Source organism: Cyprinodon variegatus, unplaced genomic scaffold, assembly GCF_000732505.1.
Source record: "Cyprinodon variegatus isolate N-32 unplaced genomic scaffold, C_variegatus-1.0 Scaffold418, whole genome shotgun sequence".
Classification (NCBI taxonomy): domain Eukaryota; kingdom Metazoa; phylum Chordata; class Actinopteri; order Cyprinodontiformes; family Cyprinodontidae; genus Cyprinodon; species Cyprinodon variegatus.
The window spans coordinates 509,914-533,071 of record NW_015150871.1 but is presented as its reverse complement, the minus strand read 5'-3'; the positions used below and the strand labels follow the sequence as shown (position 1 = coordinate 533,071).

Below are 23,158 nucleotides of genomic sequence, written 5' to 3'. Positions count from 1 at the left end.
TCTGTTTAAAACGTCTGCAAATGTTGTTGCATTGCGTCCGGAGCTCAACCTGACTTTTCTCTATTTCCAAAATGCCAAGATGTCTTGCAATTAGCTCCAAATACTGAAAAGATCTAGTTACAGCACTTAATATGGAATTACTTGCTACGTACTGTGACTTGTTTGGATAAAAACAGGATTTTAGAAACCTGTGCAAGAATGACTAATTAATCTGGCCACTTTTTTCTCTCACGCTGGGTTATAGATAGCTGGCAGGAAATTGGCTGAGCTTCTCATGAGGAACTGGCCTCTCTGCTCAGCTTAAACATGAGCCCTCCAATTTCCCTGTTTCCTCTCCTGCCCTAATGAGGAAGTTTATGTCAGTGATTAAAACGGCTATTTTAGCTGGGCAGGACCGGCCCTTCAGGCTGCAATGAATAGGATACTGGATTTGGCGCACATGATATAAATAGCTGAAGACCCTCCGGTTGGTTTATTTGTGACCGTTATCTTACCTCGGTGTATGTGTACACAGTAATATAAGTGTGTATGTGTGAGAGGTGCATACATTTTCACAACGGGTGTGTTGCAGGGCTCTCGGGAGGATCTTTGGCGTTCCTCTGCCTAGTGCCTCCCTCTTCCTTTGGTTGCTGAACATTTGGAGCTCCCTCTTTTCCTCCTCTGTTAAAGACTGACAGTAGCGCAACTGTTGGAAGAAAAAATAATGGAAATACAAGCAAAAAAAAAGGGTTGGTTACTGACAGTTCAATGAACAACTTTAAGTTTGTATTTATCTGCTGATTGAAGTGATGGGGTATATAATATAATTGGTGATATAATTACGTGTTTGTATTGAGCCCCTATGAGATCTTACTTTGTAGGTGTACCAGCTTTGGATATCTAATTAAAGAGACAATAACTTTTCTTCTTAAACAAAGAACTGAAGCTCATTCCGTCTGGATCCATTTTGCATGATCAACTATTTCTTAAATCTTGCCACAGATTCATAATTTTAGGTCTGGACTTGGCCATACAGGAATGTACCTGAATCTGAAACATGCTGTTTGTTGGCTTAAGGCTGATTTATACTTCGAAACTAAGTCATCTGCGTAGGTGTCGCAGTAAATGCAGAGACGTCCCCGCCCCCTCCGCAGACACTCTGCTGCACCTCTCCCAAACTGTAGGTGACCGCAGACAGGAGGCATCTGATTGGTCAATTCTACATCCGCTCTACACTATGCATATTTCCTGTTTGGTACCTTACCGGCTTGTTTTGTTTGTATGACCCCCATTGTGGAAAACGACTTGTGCAGATGGACCAGCTAGAAGAGCGAGGTGCGAAAGAACCCTGGTAAGTGGATCCCTGCTCTTTTTCACCCTCATGTCCCTCCGTTGTCGTACAAACTTGCCCCCACTTTCTCACCGCCTCTGCCGTCTCTATACCTAGAGCTAGTTGGTGATTTTCCCCTTTTTGCGTTGTGGCGTGGAATAAACATAGCGCAGACCACGCTTCAATAATGAGTATAAATCAATGTCAGCGTCATACCTAAGACAAGCTCACTGCGACACACTGCTGAGGGAGTATAACCAGCCCTTTAGACTCATTGTCCCGCTAGTAAGTAAACTTCCCCCCTCGTCTTGTACCTTTTATAACCTCTAATTGGTTTCTGCCTTGCACTGCAAAAACCATCTGGAAATAAGTAAAAAATTCTTAAAGGTATAGTGGAGGATGATCCTTTTCCAGGTGGTTCATCAAAATAAGTGGTCCTCCTAATTGTCAATCATTCTGGTGATATGTTTACGTAATGCTGTCCTACGTGCTCATACTCCTTTTTACTACCGGTGGTGAGTCTGACATAGTGGAAAAATTGCCAATCTTCTATTAGAAAGTAAGCTTGTGCGCAACGCAAACAGAAACTTTTAAACAGAGTGTGCTCTTGCACGTGTTTAATAGGCGTTCCCTCTTGGGAGTGAGCACAGCGTTGTGCATGTGCATTTGTTTTTTCATACTGTAGAGGGCGGGTCTTTTCAAATATTCGCGTAAACCCTCCACTATACCTTTAAATAAGTGTATTTACCCTTTTTTGAGTAGGTAAACAAGATGATTTGCCAATGGAATTAGTATTTTTACTCTTAAAATACAATATTTAGATTACATGCACTTTAAATAAGACACTGCACTTATTTTAAATTTAAATTAAAGAAATAAGGCACTTAATTTGAGAAAAAATATTTATTTAGATTTCTATTTTTTTGCAATGTGTATCATACTTCAAAGTGAGAATAGTGTATTTAGAGTGATGTTCAATTAATGTTTTCTGTCATATGTGTTAACATTTCCATATCACAAAAAATCAATCATGGTGATCAGCTTTCCAGTCCCTAGTTAGGACAAAAATCGCAACATGATCAAAAAGTTTTAACTTGTGTTGCCTACATAGCTTCTTACAAACTTTAAATGGGACCTTTTATGTTTTTTTTTCTCTTCGTTTCTGGCCACTCTTTCATGAAGTCCAGGTTTAGAAAGCCTCAAGATTTACCATAAGCCTCTTGGTTGTTATCTTGCTAATGTTCTCCTTGCCCAGTCAGTTTACAGTTGCATATAAGCTCTGTCTCTGTAGATGATAAAATAAACAGTACTCTGGGAGATGTTCAAAGCTTGGGATCATGTTTTTTTTCTCTTCCTTTCTTCATCTTGACCAAGCTTTATCTCAGCCACGAGGAATCTGGCTTTATTCAAGATTAAATTACTATTTACAAATTAGCCAGTTGGGATTTTTCACAGGGGAATCAGAGTGAAAGAAATGAAAAATAAACATCCAGTAGAGTTTATTTTGTTTGTAACAAATAATAAAAAAGAAATGAAAAACATATGTCCATCCTATTACTATGCAGGACTTACTATTGGTCTAATTTATAAAAAAAAACAACAATAGATTATGCTGAGGGTTAGTGTTGCAAGGCGACACTGTTTAAAAGTTAAAGGATATTCATACCGTTACCTTAAACACTGTCTGCTTTTAAGTGGAAAGCAAAAGATAAACTAGCTTAAATTATAGCACTGCTTTCATCTCTCTTTGCATGCTTGGATAACGCAATTCTAAAAAGTCCAAATATGGTTAAAGAAAGAGTTTGATTAAAGCCAATTATCTGCCCAAGGCTACTTTGAAAGGATGGCATAAGCAATATACAAACACTTCCTCGGTATTTAGAGAAAAGGTTGAGGGCTTAGATAAAAGACTAGGGCTGTCCTAACAACCAGCTCAGATGATCTCTAAACATCAGTCAGCGATGTTTTCTGTCTCTTTTTCTTTTCAACTCCACGCACACACAGACAGACTTCTTATCCCTCCTAACCACAGCGACTCAGCCTCATTTTGTTTCCCCCTGCCATCAGACATAATAAAAAATGCTCAGTCAAACACTGCCTGTGCGATAAGTGTACCTATTGTATATTTCCCATATGTGTACACACAGACCACCACTGTCTATCTGGTGATAGCCCTCCACCATATCACATAATGTAAATTCCAGTGTTGTACATGTGAAAGGGGAGCTAGTTTGCACATCATAAACAGAGACAACAGAAGAGATAGCTGTTTGCTATACTGTCACACATTTATGCTTTGTTGGGTTTGAAGGATTGCAGCTATTGTTTTAGGTTTCTTTTTAGAAAGAACTGGTATTGTCTGCTCAACCACATGTAGGTTGCAGACATGGGAAATGTGGAGTCAACAAGTTATCTACATGTCATGTATTTGTTCTACCCAGCCACTGAAGCAGGTGAGTCCAATCTTCACCGTGAATTAACCTGTGCAGATTGGACTCACCTGGTTAATTGGCTGGGTAGATTAAATACAAGACATGGAGATGACTCTACATTTCCCAATTCTGGTAAGTTGTAATTTATCTGCCAACCTAAGTTCTCAGGACCCTGCAAACATCCAGCTGTAGCCAAGATGTTTGTATATAAGTTGAGTGTTTATTAATAGACTGGGTAGGGAAGTATTTGGAGACCCTCAACCTTGAAACTTAGCATTTTTGAATTTTGAAGAATATTGCATAGTTTTGTGTGCATTTTTGGCAGGAATGCAGCTTCTGGTTTCTTTAAAAAATATAGCTACAGATTTGTTGCAGCACCAAACAAAATAAGGCTTGAATAAAATAGGAATAGGCTGGATTTGAGTTGAATTAAGTTAAGACAAATTAAAGTTTAGTTAAGGTTACTTTATTTGAACTGAACTTGAATTGTTTAAGTTAAAGATGTAATCATTGGTTATTCTAGTGAGGTAATCTTAAAATTTGGATACACTAAATATTCTGAATATTCCCAACACTTTTCTTCTGCACTTTTTCCTTCCACTTAATTTCCACAAATATTCTTAAATTCCAGCTTCTTTAGGGAAACTGTTTATGCCTTACACTGGTGAACAGGGTCAACAAATCTCTTGCTATTCGCATGATTTATTAGCTCATAACATTTAGGTCATACATTTTTACCTTTTCTGTGAATCCAATTTTGTTTTAAGGCATATCAGTCAAAATGAGCAGAAAAATGCTTAAATGTACCCCTTTTTGTAATTAATTTATATAACATCTGATCTTGGTTTGATTGAAATATCAAAACAATTTTAGGGTTCTCCCCTTGTTTACTTCTGATTGAGCTTCTTTTTAAAGTTTTCAGTTCCACTTTGATTTGTTATTCTATGTTTTCTTGTTCATTGGTTTCTTTTTTGTGTTTTTGTGTTATATTAATGCAGTTTTACATTTCTTGAGTTACTCTCTGTTGCCCCCTTGTTCCTGTTTCCTTCACCCTTGGCTCCCTTCTAGTTAGTTCTATTCACACCTGCTCCATATTAGCTCATTAGCCTATTCTTTGTTCTGTTCCTCTTATATATACCTCCTCTGCAGTTGCTGGTTGCTTGTTGGTTTGCTGCTTTGTTGTTACTTGGCTCTCTGTGTGAAGTTCTCCCTGGCATCTTCTGGTTCTTTGATTTTCTGTATATTTGATTTTTTTTTTCTTAGTTTAGCCTCAGCTGCCTTTGGGTTTTCCATTAAATCTGCCAAATCATTTCTGCCTCCTTATCTCTGCATTGGGTCCGAAACAACCTCCACACAAACCTGACAAAAACTAGATGTTATCATATTCTAAAGTATTAAGAATAATTCATACATGCAGTTTTAAGCTATCTGCCAACAAAACTAGAGCCCTTTCCTGAAAGATGTGTAAAAACAAATAAAGCACTATAAACCATGGTTTTACAGATTGCTTATTTAGTTAGATATCTATGTATCTATTTAAAAGGAAAATCTAGTTTTCTACACTGATAATCTCCATCTTATTTTGTAGATCTTGTTTTTCTAGTCACACTCTGATCACAGAGTTTTTCTACCTCATTGTCATGCGGTGGCAGCTGGTAGAGGAGCTGTCTGATCCTGTGTTTCTCTCCCGGGCTGTTGACGTACGGCACCTTGTCTTCGGGTAGACAGGCGAAATACATCTGGACCTGAAGAAGGAGAGACGCGTGCGTGAGCAGATCTGAACCTTCGTCAGGCCATTCAATAACTCATTTGTCGGGCTGCTTAAAGGCAATAAAGATAGGAAGGTCTTTTGCTGTCATCCGGGCGTATCAGTGTGTGTCTTTCTTTTGTGACTCTATGGGCCAAACATGTCAATCTATATCTAGTCACAGGCGCCTGACTGTGAAATCTCTTCACACACAAGCAGACAGCGAGGGATTGTAAATGTTAATGTTTGCCTCGGTTAATTTCCCTTGACAGGAGGAACGGAAGCCAGAGCAAAAAGGTGCTTTCATGTCCATGGAGGGAAAAAAACACATGGCAAATTATTTTCTGACTAAAGGTTGAACTGAAAGTCTTTATGCTGGATACACACAGTTAAATGAGGATGAGCAGATGCTCAGTCAGGGCATGCCTGCACAAAAAAAATCTCTTACTTGAACTAAACCTCCTGCTTATCGCAAACGATTTCACACAATTAAACTCCCATTACGTGTGTTGGTTTCTTAGGCTTTTGTCAGCAAGTTATCTTTTGCTGAAATTAGACGGGTAATCTTAAAGACACAATGAAAGACATAGATTATATGTAAAGCTCTCTAAACGGTCAAAGTGAATCACTTTGGAAGGAAGGCTTTACCTGTTCAGGCCTGAGTCCGGGTGGCACCCAGGCATACTCCTCCAGCACACAGCCAGAGTCGTCGTCTGAGGTAGAGCTCCTCTGGAATCCCACAGACGTCATCTTCCCCATCTTTCCCCCCGAACGAGCCTCCATGTCTGACCCACGGGGTGATGGACGTTCCCTCCTGTCGCTTCGATCAAGGTTCATCACACTCAGGTTCTGTGGAGACAAAATGAACGGATTGAGCATTCATTTTTTACAAATTTCAACATTTGTAATAGAAATTTAATCATCTGGGTTGACATCACAGCAACCTGTGATGTCATTTAAACCTGTGATGGTGTGTTTCTTGGGCAAATCTCCCACTGTTCCAGAGGCTTGTCAAAAGATATGAGTGAAGATAAAATATTTTCTTCCTTTCCATGTTTTTATCTAATTATACAAAAAGGCCTGCATTTACAATTTCATAATTTTTCTGTCTGGAATATCGCTGTTACTAAATTTCTCACAATTATTGTTTGCAATTGCTAACAATCAGTCAATTTTCCCATTGTTTCTTTAAGTCTCTCAGCAATATAATTACATCTACCCCAGTGGTGTGGTGGGAGTTTCACATACTCGCTTCAAAATAAAACAATATTGGAAGAGCAGAGAGAAAACGGTGAAGTAAAAACATTTCTCACCAATTTAACACCGATTCAGTTCACAAGTCAAATAAAAGAATAACATTTGTGGGGGCACACAGCAGAGATGGCCACTTGGATTATAACTGGATCAGTCACTTAAGACTAGATGGAATCATATTGATTTTTTCATTTAGTTTAAAAAGTGAGAGCATAACAACCTTCTTATTTTCTCTCTCATATTCTCAGATTTTTATCCTGTTCATTGCCACTCAGGGTCCCCCAGGAACCCCACTAATAATCTCTGGATGCTGCACCGTTAAGGGTGTGTGATACATTTGCAGATGACACGTTTTAACAATGAAAACAATATATATTAGGGCTGCAACTAAGGATTATTTTGCAAATCGATTAATCTACTGAATTTTTTTTTTGTTTGTTTGTTTATTCAATTAATAATTGGATAAAAAAGGTTCCTTAAAGAAGATTTTTTACAAAATTAAACTAGATGAAACTTAAACTTTTCAGCTTGAGGAGTTCTGGATAGCCCATATTGACAGATGAAAATATATATATTTTTTTATTTAAATAGAAACAATTTTACAATTTTGGTATAATTACTTGCTCTGTCAACTAAAGGCCTCTATAGGTTTTACAGCCTCTATACTCCATTTAACAATTAACCAGTTACTAAATTAGTTGACAATAATTTCAATTAATTAGCCCTAAAAAAATATAAATGGGTATTTAGGAATAGTGCCTTCAAAAATAATTAGATATTTTATACACATATTGCTAAATTTAAATAATCTAATAGCTGCCTACAGATAATTTATATGCAAAACAATGAAGAGTTTTAGATCAATGAGAGTTTTACATCTCCTATGATCAACAGCAATAAACAATATTTTAAGGCATCTTTTATTTTGACCTTATAGAATGAAAATAGGAACGGACAGATAATGGACTATTTAGCTGTTTAGTAACAGAGCCTTATAGTTTGAAAGTTACAAAAATTGTATTTCTTTTGTAATAAAAAAGAACATATATCTATTTTTATTAGGACTACCACAGATTAGACACTCTGAGAATAAAAAGTATACAGATTTAAATGAGCTCAGGCAAAGTAAGACAAAACCAGGGAGTCTGTCAACTAAAGAGCTCATCAGACAAGCTGTTGCATTGAAATATGCTAATTATATACAGATGTCTAGTGCGTAGAGTCTGACAGGAAATACAACACTTTGTTCTGTAAAAGTTTAGAAAAAAGATCCACTGGACTTGGTTTTCAAGGTTTGAAGACGTTTCGCTCCCTCTCCAGGAAGCTTTCTCAATTCAAATGTCTGGGTCAGCAGTGAGTTGAGGCTTTATATGGACAAGGCCTTGTATTGCTTGGAAACATGCGAATTGAATCGATGAGCGGGTCATTTGGTTCCATTGTTGGCCTGTAATACCTGAAACCTGGCTATGATGAACTTTTACAGAATGACTATGACTTGGATGACTGAGAATCTTCATCAGCATACAACACTTTGTCTTAACCTAGAACCCTATAGTCTGAATAGAAAGCCACTCAACTACAACAGTCTAGAAAACAACATGCACTCATACTGCTGCAGGAATCTACATTCAGGAGCATTGCAAACAGCCTTTGTTATCAGCTTTTATGAGCTGATAACGGTTGGACCGGCAAGTGATTGGAGACCCTTCTAGCCGTACCCCATCTGCCTCCCCCTCCTCCGCCATCAGCAGTAGCCTCCTTATCTCACAGCAGCTATGTTCTCCAGATCCCTCTCAACCTGATAACAAGTGCTAAAGGTGTCGAAAAGGCCACTTCTCCGTAGCCCCTACCCACGCTCTGTGTCTTTCACATGCAAATAAAGACTAGAATGAGTTGTTGTTTAGCTATAAAGCAGACAGAAACTTCACACACCCAACTTAAAACTGTATGCAGATTAGATGTTTTACATAAGAACAGCACTTTGAAGCACATTAGGGTCTTTTATTGAACTATAATTATTGGTGTCAAATCTCTACTGAAATTCCTCACCTTTGAGTCACTTGGGATAAATGACCAAGTGTAAATAAAAGGGGACAAACACACCTTACCACAAATAATTACGGCATTCTTTTTAATAAACTACTGTTCTCCATACTTACCGGTATGTTACCCTCCAGGCTTCCAACATCACACCATGTAGTAAAACCCCAGGAACAAGACTTGAGGCATAAAGGCATTCCTTCAATTAGCATACAAGGCTACAGAACGTAGAATTTAGAGATTAGAGCTGCAGTTAAAAGCAAACCTGCAGCTCTTATCACAGAAAAAAAAAAAGGAATCTGACCATTGCTTTGTTCCTTGGCGGCTAATCTTCTCTAGTGAGATAGATAATCTTATCAAGGAGAGGATTTTCGCCATGGTTGTCCTGTATCTTCTCATCTCATTTTACCCAGTTAAGATCAATAAATGAATAGATTAGATGAAGAAAAGAGTTTGGATAAAATATATGTAATTACTTACTGTTATAACACATTCTTCTTGAAAATCACTCCCAACTTTGGTTAAGGTAAAAATAGTTTACATTATATAATCTGACTCTTGAAACTAAAGTCTAAGCTTTAATATCAATATTGAATTTAATCACACAATAGGAAATAAAAGCTGGATAAGTAAACGGTTAATAAAAGGAAAAGGTCTATATTAAGATATGGTTCACTTCTAAGGAGAAAAATCATTAATGCAGGGAAGTCATCTTTAAAATCTCATCAAAGGGACTTTTTTTTTTCTCATTAAAAGGCCAGAGGAACATCATGATGTTTTCAAACTATGAAAAAATGAAAATATGCAGTCTTTGAGGTTACATGCATTTCATCAAAATAATGTTCCAAAAAAATATGGCTTCATTTATCTAAAAAAAAACTTTTTCAAAGCTCACCGTTGGAGATCGAATACAAAGATTGGCTCCGTAGAGTTAGAGTTCCAATCGTTACAATTCATCTCAAATCTTTGCCAAAAGTGACAATAATTGTGAAAGGTAGAAGAAAAAAAAATCTGATGCTAAATATTTTTTTTAGATTGTTATTTGAGTCATTACGACTGACTCTCTTATGCTTTCCATTCTGGATAATTACAAGGATCTTTAAATCAATGCCCCATAAAGTCCCTCATTATTTTACTATGACCAAACTTAAGCTGATGCGCCTTCATTCATCAGGCTCACTACCTGCTTCTGCCCTTCAGCTCTCCCGCCTCTCATCCCGCAAGCAACGGAAAAAAGATGACTGCAGGTTCCTGAGCCAATATACACAGCAACTCACATTTCACCATGTCACCACTTGGCAATTACACAATGGCTGTCTTTGTTGAAATACACAAACAAAAAGGTATTCCTCTTCAAGACATGGGTATCAGTGAAGATGTAGCAAAAAATTATGTTTGAAGTTAAAGTTCCTTTTTCTTTTCATTTAGAGTTACAACATTAGTTCTGAGTGAACACAGACCAGATGTAATCTCCATTTTAAACTGTAACTACTAGCAAAGTATATCATATTCTTTTTTTCATGTAGGATGCCTCAAAACTAATTAAATGCAAATAAATACTACTTAACTATATGTATTTATATACCCTTAACTGGAAAACATAAATTGAAGCTTGAACAAACTTTCCCCCATTTATGAGAAACGTTTGGTAAAGAGGAGATCAATATTAAGATAACACCATAGCAACAGCTGTATTGGCAAAGTCCACACAAAAAAACTAGTATGAAAAAACATCTAATTCTTCTTATAAATCAACAGCAGCTATTAGCTTTTCTTACATTCTGTAGGATATAGCCGGAAAATGTAAAACCGTTTACCAAAGACAAAAAGGTTTTTGAAGTAGCTGTAAAATAAAAGGAGATAAAAAAAAAAAAACATCATAAACACCTATTAAACAACCCTGTCTTCAAGTGAAGATTTGTCTTAGTTGCAAATGGCTATTTTTCTGTTTCCTATAATTATGCCACATATCCATAAGTATAATTCTGTTCCTGAAAACAATTTGAAGATATTATAAACATTTAAAATTAATGTTAGACATACTGTTTTTAACCTTGTAATAGCAGTCAGCACTACTTCCGTATCAAAACTAGCTCTAAACTGAAGAGAAACACAAAGTCAGCTCTCATGTGACAAGACTAAAAAAAACAAGTTAAAAAAAAGAAAGAAAGCTTTTTGAGGATGTCTGCAAGTGCGACTTTACTCATTTCCACAAGAGGGTAGCTGTGCTGAAGTGCAAAATATGTGCATGTCTGAGTGAGTACTCATAGTATCAGTTTACATGCTCCAGTGTATACATGATGACCATTGGGTCTGATTATTCAGTATATTCAAAGAACAAATCTACATTGTCTAAATGTGATGGGATTGTCTTGAGGAAAACTATTGCTCAGTGAAGTTTAAATATGAAGTCAATTAATTTAGACAGCTTCAGAGGGTTATATTAATGACCAAATGGGGTGTCAGGAGGTTCATGGCCCGGCTTGAACTAGAACACTTGCGTCATTTGCTGCTGTGAACACCAGAAATTCCCCATTGTGCGACAATAAAGGGATTTTCTATTCTCTCTAAAAAGAAATTAAAAAAGGCCTTTTTCAGAACAGCTTGAGAATCTTTTTTGTCTTACCTCTACTAAAAACATCTGCTTCTCTCCATTGTTCCTGAAAAACAGCAAAAAATCCTCTGCCAACTGTGGTCACTCAGTTTTCCACCACTGGTTACCTCTCTGCAGCACCAAGTTGAACAGTTCCATGCTCTAATCAGATCCAGATCACTCAGGAAGTACCCCTCACTGACAATCCTCTTCATGCAGCTTGAAAAGTCAACTTCTTTTATAAGGAGGCTTGTTGGAGAAGCAACCTGTTTAGCAGTCCAAACACTCCCAAGTCCAGAAGGCAAGCAGTGAGGGCAGAGAGGTGACGTCTCTATCTGCACTATCTCTGATCCCACTGTGACTGTGAGCTCTTGGGGCAGTGAAGCCTCGTCAGCCCCTCCCTTATGTTTCCCCTAAAGAGCAAATCGCCTGGCTGTCTCTGCACTTCAGTCTCTCTCTCTTACAGACACACACACAAATACACTTCAGAATCAACACCCCCCTCACCCATCGTCTCTATCTCCACATTCCCTTCCTCCACCGGCATGACACAGAGCCCTGCAGCCAGCACCTCAGCGAGCCCATGGATTCCTAAAAGCCAGATGATATGTCTGCTTACTTCCCACTCAAGCTTTTAATTTCCAAACCTATTAGCGGACATTATATCATACCAGTTTAACTGTTCAGATTTCCAGTGGCATAGACAACAGTTTGTCATTTTCTCTCCTTTATGCCTAAATCTAATATGAAATTCCAAGTACTGAGGCAGATTAGCACATGTTCCAGTTTTCTCTGTTATAACATGGCATTTATGACCGTTCAGGCTAATATGTTTGATACCATTTGTTATTCCTATATCCCATTAACAACCACTTATTTTTCTCGGTACGGACATACATTTAAGACCTTTACTGGCAATATCTCCACACCTGGCTATTTGGGTCTATTCTGTTTTAAAGATTATAAATCATTTCAAAGGCATTTTTTCCTTACTAAAATATATCATGTCTTGTTTGTGAGTCTGAAGTTAAATATTAACCCTGCTTCCTCTTGAGTTGGGCTCATCCATCTCAGGAAATTCTCATGGTCGAGATCTGTCCAGTCCCACCCTCCCCTTGTAGACATCTCCGCCGCCCTTCTTCTTTTGCAGGTCTGAATGATGTAGAGGAGAGGGGTCCCCTGTTCTCATCTCTCACTTCAGGCAACAACAATGAAGTAATTGTTAAACACTTCGGTTCACAAAACCCTCGTTGATCCGACAGATGTAGCAATGAAGAAATTCTCTCTGAAAATAAGAATTAAAGCCACTAAAATTGTCCCAGGAAAATGTTGCATAAGTAAAAACAAACTCGCTGGATGAGACTGGAGCTATTTGCTGGGCTTATTTGGTCAAGTTGTGCGCCATCCGTCAATGTGAAAGGCTGAAAAGAAGCAACAGCTTCGTTTAAAGAGTCAAAGATGAGAAATGAGTTTGCTCAATTGTCCCGTAGACAAAGATGCCCTCTCGTCTGACAACCCAACAAAGTCGGCTTCCAAATAGGGCAGCGGTGCTGTTTGTCGCATGCCATAACCTGTTACAAATGAGAAATGACTCACTTGGCTAATTAGCTTGGGAGAGAGAGTTTCTCTGTGTGCTTGAAGAGGAGACTTTCTATGCTTCTTTTTTTTTCGGGCCTACCAATTCATATTTAGACGAAGAGCATAGCTGTCGTGTCATAAGGTAAACCTTTCAGAAAAGCTTCTAGGTTTTCCACCATCCTTGGCAGAGCATTGCAAAAGTTTCTCATTATTCCGTCAATAGAATGGTTTGCGTGGGTTTCCAGTGATACTCATCTGGATATGCATTTCAGATGCACATCATATCTTATTTCGGCAGATGGGTCTAGAAGACGACCTCTGTTTTTTTCTTTTCTTTCTGAAAGCAAAGCACTTAATCCTAATAATGAAAACAGGGAAAGAGCGGGTGAAGAATGCTGCTGCATGAATAGAGGACAGGACCGAGGACGAGTGGCTTTAAGGGAGACAATGGACAGAAATCTGTCTTTCAGACTAGGCCTGGGCTCTTGGCCAGAGACCTATGGTTCTTTAGAAAACAAAACTGACCTAGCCGTCTCTTTGGCTTCCTCCTAAATGAATATAAAGGGTTCAACAGTGCAAAGAAAGAAACACAATTGCATTATAAATAATAAAAATTGTTTTTAGAGTTTCTGGTGCCTCTTAATATTCAGAGCAAGTGATTGGTATATTTAAAAAAGGCTGTAAGATGGTGATGATATGATGAGACTGTCGACATATAGAGTGGATTTAAGGTTGAGGCTACACATAGATAATAGATATAACACAACGTTAAATCTATTATGTAATCTGTAGTCAGACAAAGATATTTTGTGTACATTTTAAGGAAGCAACACCGCTTGGTCACAGTTCTAAGCTTCTAGCTTAGATATCAAAGTAAGTAAGTGGCATGCAATGTAAATCATCCTTTTTTATGTTGGGATGTTGTGTTAAGGATTTTAAGGTGAAGACCCAGCATTTCTGTTTAAAAAGTAGCTATAAAAAGCTACAAATGAGTAGTATTTACATTAATATATGTGTATTGGCAGATTAACAATTTTCATTTTAAGCTGTTACACTCTAAAACTGTAAGTGAAATTGTGCACTGACAAGAGATGGCAAGAAAAAGTTACAAGTGTTCCTCCACTTTTTAGAGCTTAACTGTCTCGTTTGTGACTAGATATTTTCTTAGAATAGCAGGTAAGATAGCTACATTGCATTTTTTTGTTGTTGCAATAAATACCGTAAAGTGCTATCTAAAATAGAATAATACATGTCTCTCATGTGATTAAATTCAAAAGAGTGAACCTGTTTAGGATGTCTCTTACTAAGATCAAGAGTTTTGGGGCTTTAATATTTTATGCCAAGGTTGTAATATGCCATCTTGAAATAATCATAAGAAGAATTAGAATAACAAAACTACAAAGTATTTTTATCTACATTGACTTTTTATTATTATTTTCAGATTAAATAATAATCTATTCTATTTCCATATATCTTGTATATCTTGGTTTTGCTGATAATGAAAAGGAACCGAGTTTTTATTGCAAACATTGAAAGTATGATTTCAATGTTAAAGCAACTAAAATCTGAAAACTGTTGGAGATAAATCTTTTGATCAACTTCCCCCAGGGACTTTTAATGCAAGGTTTTATCTCCTTGACAAAGGGGTAAAGACTGGCATGTCAGACAAGATTTAGTTACCTTTTTCTGCATTTGAATCCAAGTTGAAACTAGACACCAAGTGCATAAAGACACCCAGCACACTTTCATGGCTCCACCTTTTATCTGTCTTGAGGAAGAGAGCTTAGCTGATAATTTGGCCCTTTCTTGCTCCGTATTGTGGAGGGATGGCTTACAAGGTAAACATGCTCCGTTGGCATTGTGTTCTACTTTCACATTCAACAGATATTTACACCTGAAGTCTGTCAGGAGAGTCTCACCTCCAGGAGGTGAAAAGAGATTTGCTCGATCATTTAAGTAGGGTGGTAGACATTTGTCGGTTGTTTGAAAGCTCAACCAGGACAGTTACGTGTCTGAACGTGTTGAAGGGCAGTTTGTCATAAAAGTCAAACTCAAACAGACCAGAGACCATTCCAGGAGCTAAAGAGACATAAAGTACAAAGAAACAATTCAGCATGCGAGAGTGTGCAAATAGCTCTGCATAATTAAACATGACTTAAGTGGTTGCATTTGTCAAAGTCACAAATATGTGTGATGTAGGCCCACAATTCTGACAGTGGCAGTGTGAAAATAACACAGCTATGTCACCAACAATGTAAACAGTCAAATCTATAAGGAAGAAGTCTACCTGATCACCTAAAGTATATTCATCCAGACTCTACCCAAAAATGACCTCAATGCCTTGACAAGCAGCTTTAAAAAAAATGTAGAATTCACATAACTCACCCACTCCCAGAGAAACATCTCAATTCACATCCACTTTGAATTTACCGTTTCAACCCCATTCATGCCTTTTTTACGCTGACAGACGCCTCTCAGCAGCCTTTCACGCCAAGAAAGTAGACCTTCAGTTCTTCATAACAAGGCCCACCGGCTCAACTTGCCTTTTTCTGCAGCGTATCAGGTCCGCCGAGCTCCTTTGTAGTTAGTCCTGCCAGGTCAGTGTTAATATTCTTTGACACTCATGCTCCAAGTGTAGTTTAACTTTCTAGCTGTAAAACTTTCTGCTGTGATTTGTTAACCACTGCAAGGTGTTGGCTACACACCTCTAGGATGACAGAAGTGGCAATAAAAGAACTATAAAATGCAGGAAATCGTCAACTGTGAAGGAAGCATGGGCAGGAATTGGGTTTTAAACATTTGCATTCAACTTCTTAGAGACTCAAAAACCTTTGCCTTATTACATCCGATTCAGTAAATAAATCTTGGCATCTCTTATAATAGGCCTGGAAAGATTCTGAGTAAAGCATGGCTGACATAATCCAAAAGGTTGGTGTGGCTACTGTAAGTCGGGGTATTTGTGTGTGGGGTTAATGCATCAACTACTAGAAAAAATGTTGAGACTGGACATTGGTGTGGCATTCATGCACACTAAACATATGTAAACGTATGAGTTTAATAATATTTCAAATAAATAGAAGAACACTTTAATTAACTAATGGAGAAAAACATTATAACTATAGAGAACATAATAACTATGGAGAACTATAGAAATATGTCCTTTATTGCCTATCATACAGGGAAGGAGAGAGTCTTGTGCACTCTGTCTAACTCTGATTTGATCATGTTAAGTGATGGATTCCTTCTTTAATAAAAGCCAGATGGACATTTACCCTTCACTTTAAAAGGGGTGTATGTGTGTCTGTGATTGAGTGTGTGGGCTTTAAAGTATGCTGCAATCCTAGCATTGCTTCACATCCAAATTCCAACTTAAAAAAAGGAAATGTACAATGGATCAGGCAGATGTGAGGAAAATCTACAATGTTACTGGATATCATGACTGTTGGCATAGACCAGCTGTTATTATCAAACGTGTATTTCATATATTAACACGTGAGGGTTTCCAAACTTCTGATATATCAATATTTCTTTTAGTTTAAAGTGCTTTAAATAAAATATGCTAATATCCCACTTAAAAAAAACCCATCTCAATTTAGCTGTTTGGAAAGATTTTCAATATCTAATAGATCAATGTCTATTATTAGACACTGGCATGGGCCTTTGTGAGACTTGGCATGATACCTTTGAGTGACAAATAGCTTCAAATATTTTCTACTGATCCGTAAATTTCATGTATTAACGATGTATGTAACGATTATATTTTAGATAACATTGATTTATTGCTTTATGAAGAATGACAGAATGAAAAAATATAGGCTAAATGTTTTGTGGTTCAAGTGTTAACTGTACAGAAATTCTTTTATGCTGTTTTGCTTTTTAGATTAACAGATATAGCAAGCGTACATTTCCTGGTAGTTGGGTAAATCTTCGGGTACATCTTTCACATTTTCAAAATACTCATATGTCAATACTTTGGCAAACAAAAAATATTTTTTACTTTTATCTAAACTTTTATCTATACTATAAAAGCTATTTGCTATAGGTTATCTCTTAAGAATATCAGAATAGAATAGAAAACCCCTTATTGTCCAACAGTGGGGAAATTCTGGTGTTAAAGCTGCAAAAAGATTATACAAAAAAATGGTCACACAAATATGGACCTTAGAAAAATGTATAAGAATAACATAATAGTGAGTTCAAGACTGAGTGAGTTCAAAGATAACCGATACATTACTGTACTGTAAAATGTTTTAACAATATAAAAACTGTGCACCTGGAAAATAAATAACCAATATACAGCTATGGGCACTTTTACACTAATGGATATTTGAAAATAGCAGAAACATCCGAGATGTGCAAAATGACAGAAGCATGTTATCTAACTGACTAAGATAGAAACTGTGTAAAATCCAGCATCAGCAAGTCTTACAGCTGCTGAAGGGAAGGATGTGTGATAACGCTCCCATTTAGGGTTCAGCAGTCTGTCACTGAAGGAACTCTCCAATTCTGCAAATGCTTCATGCATGGGATGGGAGACATTATATAACAGAGATGTTAATTTAGTTAGTCACAGGTTGCCTAAGTTGGTATTTCCACTTGCATTTCTTTTATTAATGAGATTATTAGATAATATTTAATGTAAATTCTTGGTAAAAGCCACAAAAGAATCCTGCCTTTGACCCATGTAATCGACACTATGAGATGACAACACAAGCTAAGTAACCAGCATATCTTGTTCATCTTGACAGAAAAGAGAAATGAGCAACTTTACGTGCACCTGCCAATATTCAACATATTTTTGTTTTTACTGGCTGACATTATCACTCTGATTTATTGAAGAATGATAAATCGTTGTTATGGTGGTTACATATAGTCCCACTACCGCTGTGAGCATCAGTGTGAGAGATTAATGGTGTGTCATTATTTAGCCAACACAAACAGGACCTTTAATTAGTTGTGCCAATCACTTTGGATCCATTTAGTTCGCTATCATGAGAAACTGACTTAAAAACAACAGGGTTTAGTATGATATGCCAGTGGCATTACCTCACATTTTGCAGGAAAAGCCGTTAGGATATTGATATAAGTTTGCATGAAGTGTGTGAATTCCCCTCTGACATTTCTATAGAGACAGATATTGGCCGTGGATCAGGGGGTTGTGTATACACAGTCTCAATGATAGGACCCCAGAGGGCTGGTACATAAGTCAAGCAGAACAGAGAAACACATCACTAGCATGCAAAGACACAAACATATGCAAGCATGCATTTGTGTATTACCCCACCAGAATCCTGGTTTTTCCCATGATTTAGTATTAGAAGCTTAATAATGGCTGGGAAAGACAACAGGTCGGACCAAGTTTGCAGCTCCAGGCACTTCGTCACACTCTTGACTGGAGTTGGGACAACATGTACTTGCACAATTCTCAAGACAGCATAGTGTTAGAGAAAGGTGAGTGGAAAACCGCAAAGACTCTCTTGTTTAACTATTTTTTCCCCACACCCTAAATAGAAAAAAACATTTTAGAAGGGGAAAGCAAAACAGCTGCTTGGTGTTGGAGTTTTTTTTTTTTTCTCCCAGCTTGGTTGGATACCGAAACGGTGAAGGATATCAAATCTATTAGTTACAGGTCAACTGCTTTGAGCTCTAGAAAAAAAAAAAAAACATAAAAAGAGCTAAAGTAGCATGACTTGTAGAGAGTCAGCCTCTCTTTCATAGAATCTGGCCGAACATTCGGTCCTGGCATTCCACACTGACCCTCTAGTAGAGGGCTAGTTTCATGGGTAAACAGATGAACCGTTTGGTGGTCTCTCTGTGTAATTTCAGACCCTCTTTCCTTCTCCCTGTTCAACTCTTTACTGCGAAAAGAGCACACCCCTTCACCCCCCAATAGCCATATCCTCAGCTGGCCTCTGTTAATTCGGACCTACCTGACAGCTCTGACTTGTGGGTTTACTATCAGTCCTGCTCAGCGACAATCTTTTCTCTAAATACACACTGAAACTAATCTACAACAGATGGGAAACGACCTGGGGAAGGAAGTAGTATAAAAGGGATATACAACATATTTGTGCCCCTCTGAACCAGCCGATAGAGTTTCAACCAAGTTGCGAGTAAAGCCTGGGCTTTGTTGTAACGATGTGCACATCAGGGGCTCCCAGGGGGTCTAAAAGTCAACTTTAGTTAAATCTATAAGCTATCAATCTGCATTTTTGTTGACCAAAAGGCCCTAAAGTGGGGTATGCTGGGGGATTCTCTAAAGAGGACACCCAAAAACACAGAAAATGCATACATGCAAATTAAAGAATAAACAAAAGACATATCCCAGCCCACAGATGAATATCAGCACTAGACACTTGAACAGGGCCCCACATGTTGTTATTTCATGTGTGGCTGGTTGGGGATAATGAATCCTCAGCGCAAACTTTACTTTTGGAGTTTAGAGATGATTCGTGTAAACACTAGAGAGACATTTATTTACAACCTAATCAATGCACGCTATTTAATCACCTTTTCACAGCAAACAAAATTAAAACAAATTAATTTTAAACTCCAACAGCAGTGAGGCAGAAATAACTGTCAAATAACTAATTCTGATATTTAACAATATGTCATAAGAAAACCCAACTTTTAATTCTTAGTCTCCTATCTAAAGACGTTTTAAAGAGTTGGCAGGCTATATCATTAATAATTAAGGCTAACTTTGGTTACTTATAATTGGGGATTAAATAGGCTACATCTGCACAGAGCTCAATAAGGTTTCTGTACAGATGCACAAAGCCGGAACCATGTTCCAGCGTACCACTGATGCTTAAAAAATGGGATAATCTCTAGTAAGGGAAAACATACCAACAAGAGTGTGACATATATGCACGTTATACATAACTGTAGCTAATTCCACATTGGCCATACGTACATAGTTCCAATCACCCCATCTGATGCAGTTTTTTAAAGGGTTGCTGGTGATTTTCCATCTAAGATATTTAGTATTTTGTACTGTATTTTTTTCCCGGGCTGCACAGTGAGGCAGTGTGTAGCACTGCTGCATTGCAGCAAGAAGGTTCTGGGTTTGATTCCCAGCCCCTGGTCTTTCTGCATGTAGTTTGCATGTTCTTCCTTTGCATGCATGGGTTTTCTCTGGGTACTCCGGCTTCCTCCCAAAGTCCAGAAACATGACTATTAGGTTAATTGGCTTCTCCTTAGGTGTGAGTGTGTACATGAATGGTTGTTTGTCCTGTTTGTCTCTGTGTTGCACTGTGATAGATTGGCGACCTGTCCAAGGTGTACCCCACCTCTCACCCATTGACAGCTGCAGATAGGCACCATCACCCTTCATGACCCCAGCAGGGATAAGCGTGACGGAAAAGGGATGAATGGATGGATAGTCAGTTTTTCCAGGTGTAAAAAGAAACCATGTGCCATGAAAAGTTATTTATCATCCTCATCTCCCCTTATATATAAGTAATGCTGGCAATGGATGATATATTATATTAATATATTAAATGTATAACATTTAAGTTAATTTAGATTGGTATTGCATCACCTGTAGTAAAAAAGAGTAAAAAATACTTTTGTATAACCATGTTTGGGCAACAGAAAGACCGGTGTTTTAATGAGAAATAAAATACTGCTTCTTTTACTTGTCCAGAAAGAAAATGTGTAACTTTTGGCTAATTTTGTGAAAATCCTGTAATTTACTTCAGCCCCATTAGACTGCATTTATCACCCTGGTCCATTTCCTGACTCCGGGTGGCATCAGATTCGAGGGAGCCATTTCCTCTTGGAATGAATTAAAGACCTAGTATTCCTCTGGGATGACGTGCAGACACTGTGACCAGCAGGGAATAACTCAAGAGACATTGGCAAAAAAACAACTGCCAAATTTAATAACATTAACAAATTCTTACTCTTCTAGCTCAAGAATTCATGTATGTGGTGATTTTGTTCCATCAGATGTTTGAAGCTCTTAAACAAAACTGAGAAATGAGACAGAAAGGTGCAGAGATGTAGTTTAGGGAGGGGAAAAGACCCACTGTCCTTTATTGGAGCTGACTTGAGAATTTCACCTTAAGGGGTTGTATTCGCCTCAAGAGGAAAATGTCCAACACATGAAACTAATTTAGGGAAAGATGGAAGAGGCTAAGTCATGTATCAGTCCTATAATAACAAGCACAACTCTTGCATTTAGGCTCTTTTGCAGGCTTTTCTTTACAAAAGAAAAGCTTTTCTATAATGTTATTTAACCTCCTGCACCCTAGCTCCATTAAAACCTGCTACCTGAGGAGTGAGAGAGTGCTTTCTAAAAGTAGATTGCCTACGATTTAGAGTGCTTTTAATGGGTCGTACCAGCTGAAGACAATTATTTAAAGCATTCATGTAGCTCTGATCATCCGTCTAGAATTGTCGCTCTGCTGGAAGGTTAAATCCAAATGTCAAGACTTTTAAAGTAAATGACAGGTTTTCTTTCATGATTGTGTAGTGTTTAGGTTTAGCCATCATCCCACCAACTCTGAGTAGCATACTCACAGCTTGATGCTGCCGGTGGCCTTTATCCCAAAGATAATATGCTGAGGATGATGCATAATGTGCGTTTTCCATCACACATAGCATTTTACTTATAGGACAAAGAGGTTTGAGACCAGCTTTTCTTACTGTACTGGAAAAAAGAATCTGCAGACCATGATTTCACTTCAACTACCGGTATGTTTCTTGATTGGAATGGTGTATTTAGGGTGACACTAAGTATAGTTATGATAAATAGTATGTGAGAAAATGTACTACTTGGCAAGGTACTCAAACATTTACCTTTATGCCAAAGCAGACTGAATGACAAGTCCATGCTGCTAAACGTCAAACCGAAAGCATCATCAAGACAACTAAAGATTACAGTTTTCCCTCTACAAGAGCAACAGTAGATGACGAGAAGTGAAACTCATCAACCCAGGATCTGTTCTGCGGACCTTTTTATCTCTTTCCACAATCAAAAACAAAACAGAAAGCTATCATTTGTTTTTTCCCCCCAGGGTGGTCATTTGATGAGAAATAATTACGTGTTTTCTGCAGAGCAGTCTTGCCTTCCTATATGATGCTCTGCCTACATCTATACTTTTTACTTGTACCTGAGCTTTAAAGCCTTTTTAATTATTACCATATAATAATCATTGCCTTTAATGTCTCCATGTTTGCTGTGGCTGGCGACCGACATCGTCTGAGAGTGGCTTTAATCATGATCAAATAGAGCTGTGTGTATAGGTAATTAAGGTGGTGCCATATCGACTCTCACTCGCAGGCACCAAGTCGGAAGTTCTCCATAGCATCACAGTTTTTGTTCTGCTCAGAAAAGCGCTGTGGGCGACTTTGTTTCAGGTCTGCTGCAAGTTTTGACACAGAGTTTAAAGCAAGTCATCCCTTGAGTCCATTACTTAGTATCTCCTAGTCTGCTAAACCTCGGATTACTTTTCCAACCCACAAGCCGACCATAATACCAGGTTTGTGGAGCCAATGTGGCCTGAAGGGTTTGGTCTGAAACCACTCAATAAGCACTAAGATCAGGATAAGTGTTTGTACAAAAGGAACTACTGACCAAGCCTTCCCACACATGTGAAAAGAGCAGACCAGGGCTGATGCCTGACAGGCATGAATGGGGAGGGGGTGAAAATCTAAGAAGTGTGAAAGTTTCAAGGTTTAAAATGTGTAGCTGTGAGACAAAGACAAAGAAAAAAAAATGTGGTCATTTTAAGGGGTCACAGCAAGTCATTCAATGAAATGTCAGAAAAAAAATCTAGATGATAATTTGCTTGTCAGTAGCCTTAAAGATAGTTATTACACTTATTGGTAGGAAAATGTAATTTAAAAAAAATAATTAGTCACAAACAACAATTAACTTAGACTGCCTGTGTTGCTGTATAAAGAGCAGAGCTGTAGAGATTTCATACTCTATGAAAAAAAAGCACTGGGAACCATCAATCCATAATAATTAGTATATTAGTATCTAATATACTAATATTTAGTAAAAACTAATAAATGTACTATACAGGTATGTGTAGATATTAAACATTAAAGCCACTTTGACATCGAGTGATGCACTAGCAATAAATCTGTTCTGTTTAGGTATAAAGCTTTTAGGTGAAGTCATTGTAACATGTCATGTCTGTGTCATTATGAGTTTTTTATGAGTCTTAAATTATTTTGGGATTGTGCATAAT

The 23,158-nt window shown here is 37.7% G+C and overlaps 1 protein-coding gene across 2 annotated transcripts in view; it reads right to left on the bottom strand.

Annotated features, from left to right (window-relative positions):
• Window positions 1–23,158, bottom strand: part of LOC107093304 (prickle-like protein 1) — a 33,691-nt gene that overhangs the window by 5,446 nt on the left and 5,087 nt on the right. Inside the window, exons 1-4 of one of the 2 annotated variants that reach the window (XM_015388280.1) lie at window positions 11,409–11,731; window positions 6,137–6,337; window positions 5,373–5,486; window positions 548–685 (exon numbers count right to left, since the gene is read on the bottom strand). In XM_015388280.1, the coding sequence (XP_015243766.1) occupies window positions 548–685; window positions 5,373–5,486; window positions 6,137–6,337; window positions 11,409–11,423 (468 nt within the window). In that variant the 5' untranslated portion in view covers window positions 11,424–11,731. Of the gene's footprint in view, window positions 1–547; window positions 686–5,372; window positions 5,487–6,136; window positions 6,338–11,408; window positions 11,732–23,158 lie in introns of those variants that run through there. The other variant, XM_015388282.1, reaches the window with a different exon arrangement.